Below are 13639 nucleotides of genomic sequence, written 5' to 3' on the forward strand. Positions count from 1 at the left end.
AACAATACCATGATAGTAAAAGTAGATTTAGAAATGGGGATCCAATCACTAATTCCTGCCTGCAGTTTCTAGCTACACCTGTGGGTGATCTTTGTTATGGTTTAGTGAGGCTAGAAAGCTAGAGTGAAAGCTATAAAAACTCAGCAAGAGTCTTAAAATTCATTACCTAAAATGTCCTTCAAAACTACCAAACTCTGAATCTTATAGCTAAAGCTAGAGGGAATTGTGACCAAAAATCAGACTTATAGATAACCTCTATCAGTAAAGGAGTCTAACAGCTAGCTGGTTGCAAACACCATTCCAGTCCTTTGAAAGGATTGTCTAGACACAGCTTTTTCCCCCAAGCTACCTTTCCATTCTAGTGCTCATGATTTGATTATACGTGCTTTAATTTCTTGGAATTTTTTTTTATTCTCACCTGGAGGCTGCCAAACTCCAAATGATCATGCAAATGGAACTAATGACAAATCTGCCAAACTTCTCTTTCTAGTATCCCCTGGACAGATGTTGTAAAGGTAGTTAACAACTGGTAAAGTACAATGTGACTTCTATCCAAGGCCCATTAGATTGGTCCTCTGAAGAAAGACTCTGACTACAGTTTCCCCTACACCCACTCTTCTCAGCTCAAAGCAGCTGCATTGAAACTTCACCACAGTTATGGACAGCTCTTCAGTGGGTGCACATTATAGGCAGTTAAGTTAGATAGGAATTAATATACAGTCAAGAGGGACTGAACTGTCAAGGAAGTCAACATAAAAAGACATCAGAATTGTGTTTGGTGGTGCATATGAAGAGCACTAGCCCTCAAGATAAAGATGCAATAGCCACATCTACATACCTCCCTAAGGGGTAAACTGTAACTTGAAACTGTACTATAATTAGTACCACCTGGTCCAGGAAGTCTAGACAGATATCAATCAACAAGGTTCAGAACTAGATTATCTGGACCCATACCTTTCCCCAAAAAATGCCTTTTTTCTTTCTGTGTACCTTTGCTGACCTGCTTCCCTATTGTATCAATTTTAGTTGAGCGTTTCTATTTGTTATCTATTTTATGTATATATAAGTCCAATGAAGTCTCATTGGTTCATTATAGCTTGACCCACACTGTGCTCATCTCATTATTTTACTCTATAAAACATTCTTAGAGAAATTACCTTGGTAGTAACCTACTTTTAGAACCCCCTCAATCTCTCCACAGCTACCTCTCAATACATCTTTCCTATAGTTACCTCCATTGTTCCTTAGAATTCATTCTGTGATTTTTGGGGAACACAAATTAAGCACATCTTACATCTAGTAGGCTGGGAGTTATATTTCTCCTATATTATTAATACCACTACAAGAAACCAGAATTTATAAAACACAATGAAGGCTGTTTCCAAAAGTCATTTGAAGAAGAAAATTATAAAGATCAGAGCAGAAATTAAAGGATTCAGTACAACAGTTATCAAGAATTAATAAGTCTAAGACCTGCTTATTTGAAAGGGAAAACAAAATTGACAAACCCCTAGCCAAATTTCCCAAAAAAGGAAGTAAAAGACACCTATCAATGTAACTACATATGAAAACAATAAAATCACAATGAACACCATGAAAATCCAGAAGATTGTAATTAACAATTTTGAAAACATGTACTCAAATAAAATGGAGAATCTGGAAGGAAACAACAAATTTAAGAACACATATGATTGACAGAAACTACACAAAGAAAATATAAAAAACTTTAGTCCAATAGCAAATAATAAAATTGAGGCGTAATAAGCAACTTATCAAAAAAGGAGTCTCAGAACCCAATGAATTCACACTTGAATGCTGTAAGAGCTACAGGAGGAACTTATGCATGTACTTCTCAAACTCTTGATAAAATTGTAAAAGAAGGAGTACTGCCAAATTCATTCATGGAAGCTAGCATTGTCCTGATGCTAAAACTAGACAATGACTTAAACAAAACAAAACTTCAGGCCAGTATTTGTAATAAACATAGAGGTAATACTTAAATAGACATTTATAACAGCACAACGCAGAATAGCTAAATCTTGAAAGTGGCATATATATATATCCATCAGCAGATAAATGATAAAGAAAATGTGGCATGCACACACAATACAGAATTAGTTCTCTAAAAACCAGGATAAATTTGAGTCATTTACAGGAAATTTGATTTATCTTGGGAGTAAAAAGCTAAGTGAAATCATCAGACACATAGGTTAAATACTGAATGGTTTCTCTTAATGAAACCCAAAATATAAATAATGTAAAGAACAAAATAAGGTTAGATAACAGGAAAGTAAGAGGTAGTCCTTTTGCATATGGGAAGATGATCTAGAGACAGAGGGAGTGCTGAGATAGGAGAGGAGAAAGAAGATAAGAGGAAAAAGTATGATTTGTGAATGTGCTAACTCCCCACAATGAATGAATTAATGATGTATTTCAAACATGTACTAATAAAAAGAAGTCACTAGAGGTCCAGTGTGATGGTGCATGCTTGTAATCACATCTACTCAGGAACTGATGAAGGCAGATTGTAAATTTGAGGCCAAGTTGTAAGTCTATCTGCAAATAAAATGTTAGAAAAGGCTGGTGATATAGCTTACTAGTAGAACTTGCAAGGCATCTGTGATTGCAAGGCATCTGGGTTCAATAATACTCAGTATGAAAAGGATAACAGGCCAAGGGATAATTATGTGTCTATCCTGCCTTCAAGCCTCATTCCTCAGAGCTTAAGCCAAACTAGTATGCTACCATACAACCAGCCCAAAACATGCAAATGTTTGATATCCTTATGTTATCACCATAAACTTCTTTTAATTCATGATACACTTTGATCCTTAACCTGGCCTCTTTCTCCATTTTATTTCTGCCTCTTTTATCTTTCTCCCACTTCAGGGTGGCCCTTGAACCTTGGAATCTAGCTTTGACAAATGAATGAACAGAAATAACAATGTTTGGCCCCGTCTTCACCGAAAGTCCCACACCACCTCATTCCTATTTTTGTACGTTATTTTTTAATTTCTGGTGCTATGAGCTAAGAAATTAACAGTATAAGGTTTATGAGCCAACTGTTGTAATGTCAAGCACCCATCCCTTCATCAAGCAAAAGTAGCTAAGTCTTGTGAACCAATGAGACCCTAGGTGGCTAACTCTACGAAAGTAATTTACAGTTGTGGTTAGATTACAGATAGAGATCATGTTGTCAGTATTTTGAGAGTTTAGAACATTAAAACACATGAGTTCCAACACAGTACCCTTCTGGAACTTCCACACTGAATACCTTCCAGTCTACAAGACCTTCTAATTTTCTTATCTCAAAACAACTTCTGAAACCAACCTGTCCAACTGGCCAATAGGACTAGATTACCTGGCTTCACAAAGGTAAGAGATAAGGGATGTGGATGGGATTCAAACATTATTTTTTATTTTTTGCTATGTCTCACAACTTAGACCAGCTCTTTCTTAAAACTGCTTTCGATATTTACATGCCATTCCCTTCTGGTTCATCCATTAATCTGAGGTACTCCTTTGGTCACTTTAGTTTATTCTTCACTCCAACTTTTCCAAAAAGAATAACTAATAATCGTTGTTTATAGTAATATATGTACATAAAATATGAGTAAATACAGAAGATGTACTCTAGAAGAAAACGCACCAAACTAGTAATGTAAGTTACCCTGGGATGACAGCTAGGGTTGAGAGAACCAAAGCAAATTCTGCTTATCTGTATCATCTAAATATTTTATAGTGAGAATATATTCATGTATTGCTTCTATGTTTTAAAATAAATTTTAAAAATATATACAAATAAAACGTGCCTAATGCTGATTACTTCAGAATCTATGGAAAATACAAAAATCAATATGAAAGACACTATAATCCTTCAAAGTAGAAATCAGAACTCTCAGATTTAACTGTATTTACTTTCACTGTATTAAATATATAGAGACATGTATCATATATATTTTTTCTTAATTTTATAACATTAAAATCATATTTTAATGTAGTTTTGAAATCTGACTTTTATTTCATTTCATCATTAGCACTTTGCAATATTACTAAAATATTTCAAAAACATGATTTAATAGCTATAAAACTATCTTAAGCATTTACTGTAATTAAGTTTTTTCTTTGTTGGGCATTTGTGATACATCCACATTTTCTGTTACTTATAATGCTATAACACACAGCCTTACATATATTTCAGTAAATATCTTGATTTACAATTAGTGAGTCAAAGAGAACAGAAAACTCTAGTAATCTTGATAAACATTCCCATTTCTCTTCTGAAAGTTTTCACCTATTTAAAATCCCATAACTAACACGTCACACTCCTACAGGACACTGAGTGTTATAATTTTTAAAAATTCTTTCAAATTTAACAAAAAAAATACAAAAATACAAAAAACTAACAAGATGATTGGTTTTCCTTGGAATTCACTGTATGAAAACTCAAATGGATCCTGTACACTATTTGGCATCCTTAATCTGTTTCATAGCAAAAAGAAAAGGAAGGAAGGAAGGAAGGAAGGAAGGAAGGAAGGAAGGAAGGAAGGAAGGAAGAAAGGGAAGGAGGAAGGGAGGAAGAGGGAGAGGGAGGAAAGAAGAAAGGAAGGAAGGAGAAAAAGAAAGAAAGAAAGAAAGAAAGAAAGAAAGAAAGAAAGAAAGAAAGGAAGAAAGAAAGAAAGAAAGAAAAAGAAAGAAAGAAAGAAGAGATATGAGGAGGAAGGTGGGGAAAAGGTGGTGTACAAAGGAATTAAAATATGTTAGCACATGTACCAACTTTCCACAAAGAATGTAAACATTATGCACTACATAATATATTAATGAAATAAAATGAAAAATGAAAAGGAAGAAAATTGAAAGAACACTCAAAAGAGATTATTTTAATTATTGTTACTCTACTGTGTAATAGAATATCAGAATTTATTTCTAACAATAACTTTGTATAGTAATATACTATATATTTCCAAATAGCTACAGGAGACAATTTTGAATGATTTCAAAAAATTATAAATACTAAAAGTGATAGATTAACTAATTACTCTGACTTGACAATTTCATAACATATACACATATCAAAGTAGCTCACTGTACGTATATAAATATGTATAAATTGAATATCAAAATACTTTGCTTTTCTATACTCCAAATCAGTACTTTCATACATATTTTTTTGCTTCAGAATTCCTACCCTACCACAAATATCTCCACAACAATGATGATCCTGCCTCAAAGATTAATCATAAAACTGAAGCCACCTGAAAAAAACCTTCACCATTCTACTATAAAATGTGCAGACTTCTCTCACTGTACTAGACAATGGCCTTATGTTAATGGCATGGATATAGCAGAGAAACAGAAATTGACTACTGGGGCAGGGGAGAGAAGCCAAGGCAGAGAGACAGAGACAATGGATAATCAAAGGGTTAAGGTAACTAAAAATGGAAAAATGATACAATCCGGAGCATGAATATAGGAAACTAATACTTGATTTTCCATTTGTAATCAAAGAAAACAAATAGAAGATCAGTGCCTAATTTAGAGGTATATAGGCCTACAGAGTACTACTTCTGTGGTTAGCACACTTAAGGGCCTAAAATATTAATTTAGCTTAATTTAACTAATTTAAATTTAAATAGTCACATATGACTAATGGCTATGATATTAAAAAACTCAAGCCTAGAATATTCCATTGTAAAATATTCATTGCAGTGAAGCACAATACTTTGTAAGATTAATAAACATTAATAATAAAAAGCAAAAAGAAAATTAAAAACCCAAAAGAAATGAAAATAAAACTCACATTCAAGAAACACATTTAATTCAAAAGGAAATTCATAGAAGACCAAAAGTCAAAGGAGGGAAAACGATGCTTTATGAGACAGGGAATCAGAAAAAAAGTAGGGACAAGAAAGACTGAAGACTGGACAAGAAAGATATGGCATTTCTATACAATGGAAAGCTAGTCAGTTGTAAAGAAAATAACCTTGAGGCTCTTGTATGTAAATGGATACAACTTGATATCATATTCATGGATGAAATGCTTCAGTCATGTGGGTGAACATTGTGTTGTCTCCATAGTATAAAAAAATAAAGGAGTCAGTGGGCTCCAAAATGCACAATAGACATTGTGAAGGTGAAAGTGGAAGAGATGTCTAGAGGGGCAAGGAAGCGGCCATTGTTAATCTATATCCTATTTTAAAACCCTGCATTGTTTTTATTGTTCTGTTTAGTTTGGTTTTATTCTGTCTTGTTTGGTTTGACTTTATCATATGTGATGGTATGGACTGCTATTTCAAAAATAACAAAATATATTACAGTAGCCATTACTGATTTTTTATTATCTTATTTTAAAGTCCTATATTGATTTACTTGTTTTCTTTTGATAGATTTTATTCTATTTTATTTTGTTTTATATTATGTCTAATGGCATAAGCAACTACTTTGAAGATAACAAGATGCATTATGGTAGCAACTGCTATATTCCTATTGTCTTGTTTTGAAGTCTTGTATTACTTTCATTGTTTTGTTTTGATTGATTTTATTTTGTTCTATTTTGTTTGATTTTAGTATGCCTGATGGTACAGGCAGTTATCTTGAAGATAACAAGAGGCATTATGGTAGCCATTTTGAAGACATGTATCATGTTCATTGGTTTGCTTTGATTGACTATTTCTATTTTATTTTGTTTGATTTTATTGTTTGATGTTATAAACCACTAATTTGAAGATAACAATATGCATTTTGCACTGTTGTATTCCTATTGTCTTGTTTTGAAGTCCTGTATTGCTTTCATTGTTTTGTATTGATTGGTTTTATTCTATTCTGTTTTATTTGATTTTATTCACCTGATGGTATAGGAAGTTATTTTGAAAGATAGCAAGAGGTATCATGGTAGCCACTGTTGGTTTCCTTTTATCTTGTTTTGAAGTCTTGTGTCATGTTCAATGTTTTGTTTTGATTGTCTCTATTCTGTTTCATTTCTTTTGGTTTTATTCTCTTCAAAATAAAAAGAAAAAATAATCATAAAAATACATAAAAATTAAAATCTACACTAGATCCCAGATTCCTCTCCAGTTATAAACTCCTATATTTTTCTTGGCCTTCACAGACAGACAAGCTTTCAAAGAATATGTCCTTTGCACTCTTAGAGCCATCCAATCTTTCTCTTATTCTCATAACTCTACCAAAATAAGTGGTTTATCAAAACTGTTCATGCATACTCAAATAGTTCAAAGAAAACATGGACAAACGCTAAAGAAAATATTTTAAATAAACTATATATGAACAAAATTAAAAGATCACTACCAGGAATTAAAAAGAACCAAGTCAAAGTTCTGGGATTGAAAAATACACCTAAAATTAAAAGTTCAGCATAGAAGTTCAGGGGAACACTTGGAGTAACAGGAAAAAAATATCTGTGAATTTGATAGTAGAAGAGTGGAAAATGTTCAGTCTGAGAATCAGAAAGAAAATGAAAAGTAAATGGAGAAAAATTTGTTATAGTACCACAGCAAATTTAACACACACACATTATATAGTCAAAGAGAGAAGGGAGACAAACAATATCTGAAGAAATAATGGATAAAAATTTCTTAAGTGTGGTAAAAAATATAAATCTATACCCCTGAGAGGCTCAGCTAACCCCAAGTCAGATAAAACTCAATAATATCCACATCAATGTACACTGTTATGAAACTGTAGTTAACAAGAACAAAGAGAAAACTTAAAAACTACATGAAGCTTGTCACATAAGAAATCCTCAATAAAATTAATGATAGTGTTTGTTTGTTTGTTTGTTTTGTTGTAATGGGAATTGAACCCATGGATTCACATGCTAGATAAATGCAACCACCAATTTTTCAACCAAGACCATAATAGAACTTAGAGGGAGTGAAAATAAATACATTATAATTAAACAAAAGTTGAGGGAGTTCTACACCACTAGATCTGTCCTGTAAATGTCAAAGAAAGACCTTCAAGATGAAATGAAACAATATTGGATAACAAACTGAAGTGATACGGAGAAACACACTTTTGTTAAAAGTATATTTAGGTATAAATATAAAAATTGGTATACTACACATTTGGCTTATAGCCCTGCATTTTATTTCCTATTTTATATAAGGAGAAAATGCCTATTTTATATAAGGAGAAATAAGGAGAAAAGTAACTATAGCTTTGCATTATTGGATAATATATACAAGTATAAATTTATAAAAATGTAACATTTATGTGAGGGAAAATATATGTAAAGCAAAGTTTGAATATGCTATAGGAATTAAATTGGCATCAGTTTGCCATAGACTGATATAAATTCGGGATCTTAAATATAGTCTTAATGGAACACCAAAAAGATTTTGAGAACTATGCACAAAAATGAATGAGAAGGGAATCAAAATAGTGTACTACAAAATATCAACTATACACAAAAAGTTAGTAGTAAAAGAATTATGGGGCAAAAATGGCCTAAGACAAACAGAAAACAAATAACAGAACAACAGAAATAAATCTTTCAATACCAATGGTCATGTTAAGTGTAAATGGATTAAACACACTAAACAAAAAATTTGGCTAAACATATATCTTAAAAAATTGACATAAATGACAGCAACCATATATTTTCTATAAACACTCACTTTAAATACAAAGACACAATTATGTTAAAAGTGAATACATAAAAATGGATGCACCAGGAAAAGAAAAAAAAAAAAAAAAAAAACAGTTGTACACTCTGTGACCCTGAAGCAGGAGGAACATGCATTTTGGATCATCCTGGAAAAAATAGCAACTCAATGAAACCTTGCCTCAAAATAAGATTAAACAAAGGAATGCATATGTAGCTCAGCGCAGATAAACACTCCTGAGTTCTATCCCTGATATAGGAGAGAGTAATGGGGATAGAAAGAGAGAATAAATAGATTTTTAAGTCAAAAAATGTTACAGGAGACAATTTATGGTATGCACATATACAAGAATTAACAAGCAGATGTAATAATTAAATATATATGATCTAAAAAATAGAAATCCAAAATACATGAGGTAAAACTGATGACTATGAAGGAGAAATAATTCTACAATAATAGTTGGAAACTGTGCCATGCCAGGACCTGGAACATCGAGAAACCAAGCAACCCCTCATGCCCTGGTGAGTGGCTGTGAACGTGGCAGGTTCTGGCGGCCCAGGATGGGAGCCTCCGGCATTTAGTGGGACCTGTGCCATGCTGGGATCTGGAACATTGAGAAACCAAGCAACCCTGCCCCTTGGCTAGTGGCTGTGAGCCTGGCAAGCTACAGAGCCCCAGGATGGGAGCCACCAGCATTTACTGGAACCCACGCCATGCTGGGACCTGGATCATCAGGAAACCAAGCAATCTCTCCGCCCCCCCCCCTGTTATGTTTTGTTGAACTTCAGTATATATGAAAGTATGGACAGCTATTTTGAAGACAACGAGAGATTCTACAACAGCCATTGGTGACTTCCCTATTGTCTGGTTTTGAAGACCTAAATCACCTTCCTCATTCTGTTTGGATCAGTTTTATACTATGTTGTTTTGTATGAATTCTCTTTATGTGAAGACATAGACAACTATTTGGAAGAAAACAAGAGACATTGTGATAGAGTGGAGATCTCAGGTCGTCTAGCTTTGAAATTTATATCTCTTACATTGCTTTCTTATGTCCCATTTTGGTCTGCTTTGTTGTGTTTAATTTTACCCCTTTAAAATAAAAAGTTTTTAAAAATAATAGTTGGAAACTTCAACACATCATGTGGACTTATTCTAATGAACAGAACACCTAAACAGAGTATCTATAAGAAAATAGAAGATATGAACAGTACTCTAAACTAACTAGACTTAATAAATACATTTAGAACACTCTACCCAACAATACAGTGCATATTAAACATTGTCTAGAACAGTTTGTGAATGATAGGCTATCAAATATTTCTTTATACAAAACTAAAACTGTACAAAATATTTTCTCTGAACAGAACACAGAAATAAATAACAAAATCTGAAAAACATACAAGTGTTTTGAATTGAAACAAGTGCTTCCAAAAATCACAAAGAATGTTATAAAATGCTTAGAGATTAATGAAAATGAACATAACACAGTCAAGCATGGTGACACACGCCTGTAATCCTAACACACTAGGAGGCTAAAGCAGGAGATGGCAAATTCAGGCCCAGCTTGGGATGCTTAGCAACTTAGCAAGAACTTGTTTCAAAATTAAAGAAAGAAACTTAAGAGAGTTTGGATGTATATCAGTGTGAAAGTATTGGTTTCAATCCCCAGTGAGGTGGCAGAGACACACCAAAACTGATGGTCTGCAGTACAGTAAATGTAGTGGTTAGAGACTAATTGTATCTGTAAATACCTACAGTAAGATAAAAGAAATGTATTAAATGTGATTGAATATATTTTAAGCACCCCAATACTTCATGTGTTGAAATTTAATCTCCATTGTGAAGTAGTAAGAGGGTGGAAAGTGAATCTACAATGGTGTTTAAAAGTGCCATCCTTGGAAAGTAATTTGGATTAGATAAAGTCATTACGCATGGAGACTTTGAAAGTGAATCTTGGTGGTTTCATAAGAAGAAGGAAAACAGAAAAGACACATATATACACATGTCTTGCTGCCTTTTGTCATGTAATGCTTTGTGCTGCTTCAAGACTCTGCCAGCACAGTCATCACTGGATGAGGATCCTAGATTTTGCACCTTTGGCACTGTAAACCAACATAAATGTCTTTTCTTTATAAAGTGGTGTGAAACAGATATTTCCTAATTGCAATCAAAAGTGAACTAATCCATACATCAATAACCTTACTTTAAATTTAAATAATTATAAAAAGAACAAAATAAACACAAAGCTAGCAGAAGGAAAGAATACTGAAAAATAAGATAGAGATAAGTAAAATAGAGAAGAGAATAAGAATAAAATAAATGAAACCAAAACTGATTCTTTGTAAAAATGAAAAATTAAAACTCATAACTAGTATGACAGAGAGAAAAAGAAGACATGGTAATTAAATTTCAAATGAAAAATGGGGAAATTACTCTTCATTTTGCAGCAATACAGATAATTAAAAGAAAACAATAACAACAATTGCATGTCAATGAATCATGTAACATACATAAAATGGACATATTCATAGAAATATACAGATTATCTTTAGTTCTATAAATTTTTGCTTCTGATATGCTGGAGATGTTGTTCAGTGAATATATATTATGATCATGTAGGGATATTTTATTGTCTCTGAGAAATGTTCTGCTTATTGCAGTGGTGTAACTTTTTACGTGGCAATTTCCTTAATCTGAAGGCTGCTTGTCTGATAGCAGTATAGCCAAGTTAGTGATTGCATGGCTTATCTTTACCCATTCTTTTACTTTTATTCTATTTATTCCACTATGTTTAAGATGGATTTCTTTTGGGCAGCATATAATTGGGTCTTTTCTTCCAATCAAACATCATGATGCATGTCTTTTCAGTGGTATATTTAGGCTATTTAAATTTAGTACAATGACTTGTGTATTAGAATAAAATCTATTATGCTCTAGTTTTTAATCTATTTCTTCATTTGTTCTTTTTTTGATACATGTTGTACTACATTATGATTACATTAATTGTGGGGAATTGGTATAGGTACATGACATTGCTCAATTATTTTTTAACCCCTTTCTCCTACCCTCGCTCTCTGTTCCTGCATTTCTTGAACTATATGAAATTTCCTCATAGGGACTTGGCGCATGTCCACAACTTCACTTGACAGCTTCAAAATTCCCCCACTTCAAATCTCAATTCCCTATTCTCCCTTGCCCTCCACCATCTCTAAGTTTCCTTCCTATATGCCAAAGTTCCATCTCATTATTTACTATTATCTATCTTTTACTTTTACCAGCGTTTTCTACCTCATTTTCAACTGAGTATTTTAGATTATTCAGTTTTAGTTCTACTGTGAATTTATGCTTTATACATCTTTCTTAAAAATTATTTATGGGTTCTCCTGAAGTTTACAACCACACACTTTATTAGCAGGACTGTATCTTCAATCCATTCTCCTGTTTAGTGCCCAGTGTAAGGATCTTGCAATTGTAATTTTTTCATCTGTTGTGAATTTTTTGTCATACATTTTACTTTTATATTCATAGAAACCTCAGTGTATTGTTAGTCCTTTTCTGTCAGTTTTCTTTTAGAAGAACCAAAGGAGGAAATTAATTTCTTAAAATAGAAACCCAACTTCATTTACTCTATTACAGATCTCATATTAAGTCTGGTGACATGTCAATTCCTCCTGAAATACTTTAACATCCTTGAAATATAAGGCTGGGGATAACAAATTCTTACAATTTCTTCCTGAAATTTTTTATTATAATCCCTCTATATAGAATTCTATGTACAGAATTGAATAATTTTATTTCAACAATTTAACAATGAATTGTTGTCTTCTAGCTTCTATGTCTTCTGACAAGAAATCTGCATCTAAGTTTCCCTATTCACACACTGGGAATTCAATGCAGTACCTTGTGCATACTACCAAAGGGTCTACCACTGAGCAACACCCATATCACTTTATTAAATTTTAGTTTGAGACACAATTTTACTGAGTTGCCTGAGATAGCATGGAACTTGCAATCCTCATCCCTAATCTTCTTTATCTTCTTATCTCCTTAACAGCTCTTCTCATCTCTTCTCTCCCAATGAAGTCAATGCAAAAAAAAAAAGATGTTAAAGTATATCAATTCATTTTTCTGCTCAAAATCTTTCAAGAGTTTCCCAATGCACTTGAAGTTCCTAGAACTGCCTATAAAACCCAAGTACTCTCTCCATATTCTTCTCATATTTAACTTCTGAGCTTTTCCTTTACACTTCACTCTGCTCAGCCATACCAATTGCCTCCAGGGCATTCGCCCTTGTTTTTCTCTTTCCTTGAAATGGTTACTCCTTCTTTGGATACTCCTATCAGATATACTATACTAGTTCCTTCTGATCCCTCAAGTCATAAAATACCACTGCCATCAGATCTATTACTTTACTTTTTTTCTCTTCTCCTTTCATTTGAAAAATCTTTATTTTAAAAACAAAAAAAGAACAAAAATGATACAGAATTTCAAAACAAAACAATAAGAGATTAAGAATGGTTAATAAGGTCCCTGCCATCCTGCCACCCACCATGGGACACAAGACCATCAGCAGTGCACAACGTTGGGCCCGTGGGTGCATCCCTTCCATGCCCCTGCCATCCTGGTGCCCACCACTGGAGACAGGGTCATCAGCGGTGTACAAGGCCAGGCCCTTGAGCCCAGCCCTTCTATGCCCCCACCATTCCACTGCTCACCACTGGACACAGACTCCAGTTGGCAAAGGGGCAAACCAAGCCAGCCTCTTCAGTGCCCCTGCTGTCACACTACTGCCTTCTGGGACCCCACCACCATCTGGACCTCGTATTGCTATTGATCTTCGGCTCCCACTCCTCGCCCCCTGAAACTTGGACTACAATGGATTAACCATGCTCAGTAACCCGTCATCTAAATAGAATACCTCAGCATGCTTGCATCAATGTGCTGAGTTTGCCCCTAAAATAGGAATACAGTTTGTCACCCTCAGTGGGTAAACAGGAGCAATAGCCAAGCAC

At 33.6% G+C, this 13639-nt stretch overlaps 1 protein-coding gene across 6 annotated transcripts in view; it reads right to left on the minus strand.

Annotated features, from left to right (window-relative positions):
• Heph (hephaestin) overlaps positions 1-13639 on the minus strand; it is a 90140-nt gene that overhangs the window by 14288 nt on the left and 62213 nt on the right. Inside the window, exon 16 of one of the 6 annotated variants that reach the window (XM_063245993.1) lies at positions 11030-12693. The exons of the other annotated variants lie outside the window; for them this stretch is intronic. Coding sequence (XP_063102063.1) covers positions 12659-12693 — 35 coding nt within the window. The 3' untranslated portion in view covers positions 11030-12658. Of the gene's footprint in view, positions 1-11029; positions 12694-13639 lie in introns of those variants that run through there. 6 annotated transcript variants of the gene reach the window in all.

This window comes from Cavia porcellus, unplaced genomic scaffold (genome assembly GCF_034190915.1).
Source record: "Cavia porcellus strain 051 isolate PalLab524CR breed Dunkin Hartley unplaced genomic scaffold, mCavPor4.1 scaffold_3, whole genome shotgun sequence".
Classification (NCBI taxonomy): domain Eukaryota; kingdom Metazoa; phylum Chordata; class Mammalia; order Rodentia; family Caviidae; genus Cavia; species Cavia porcellus.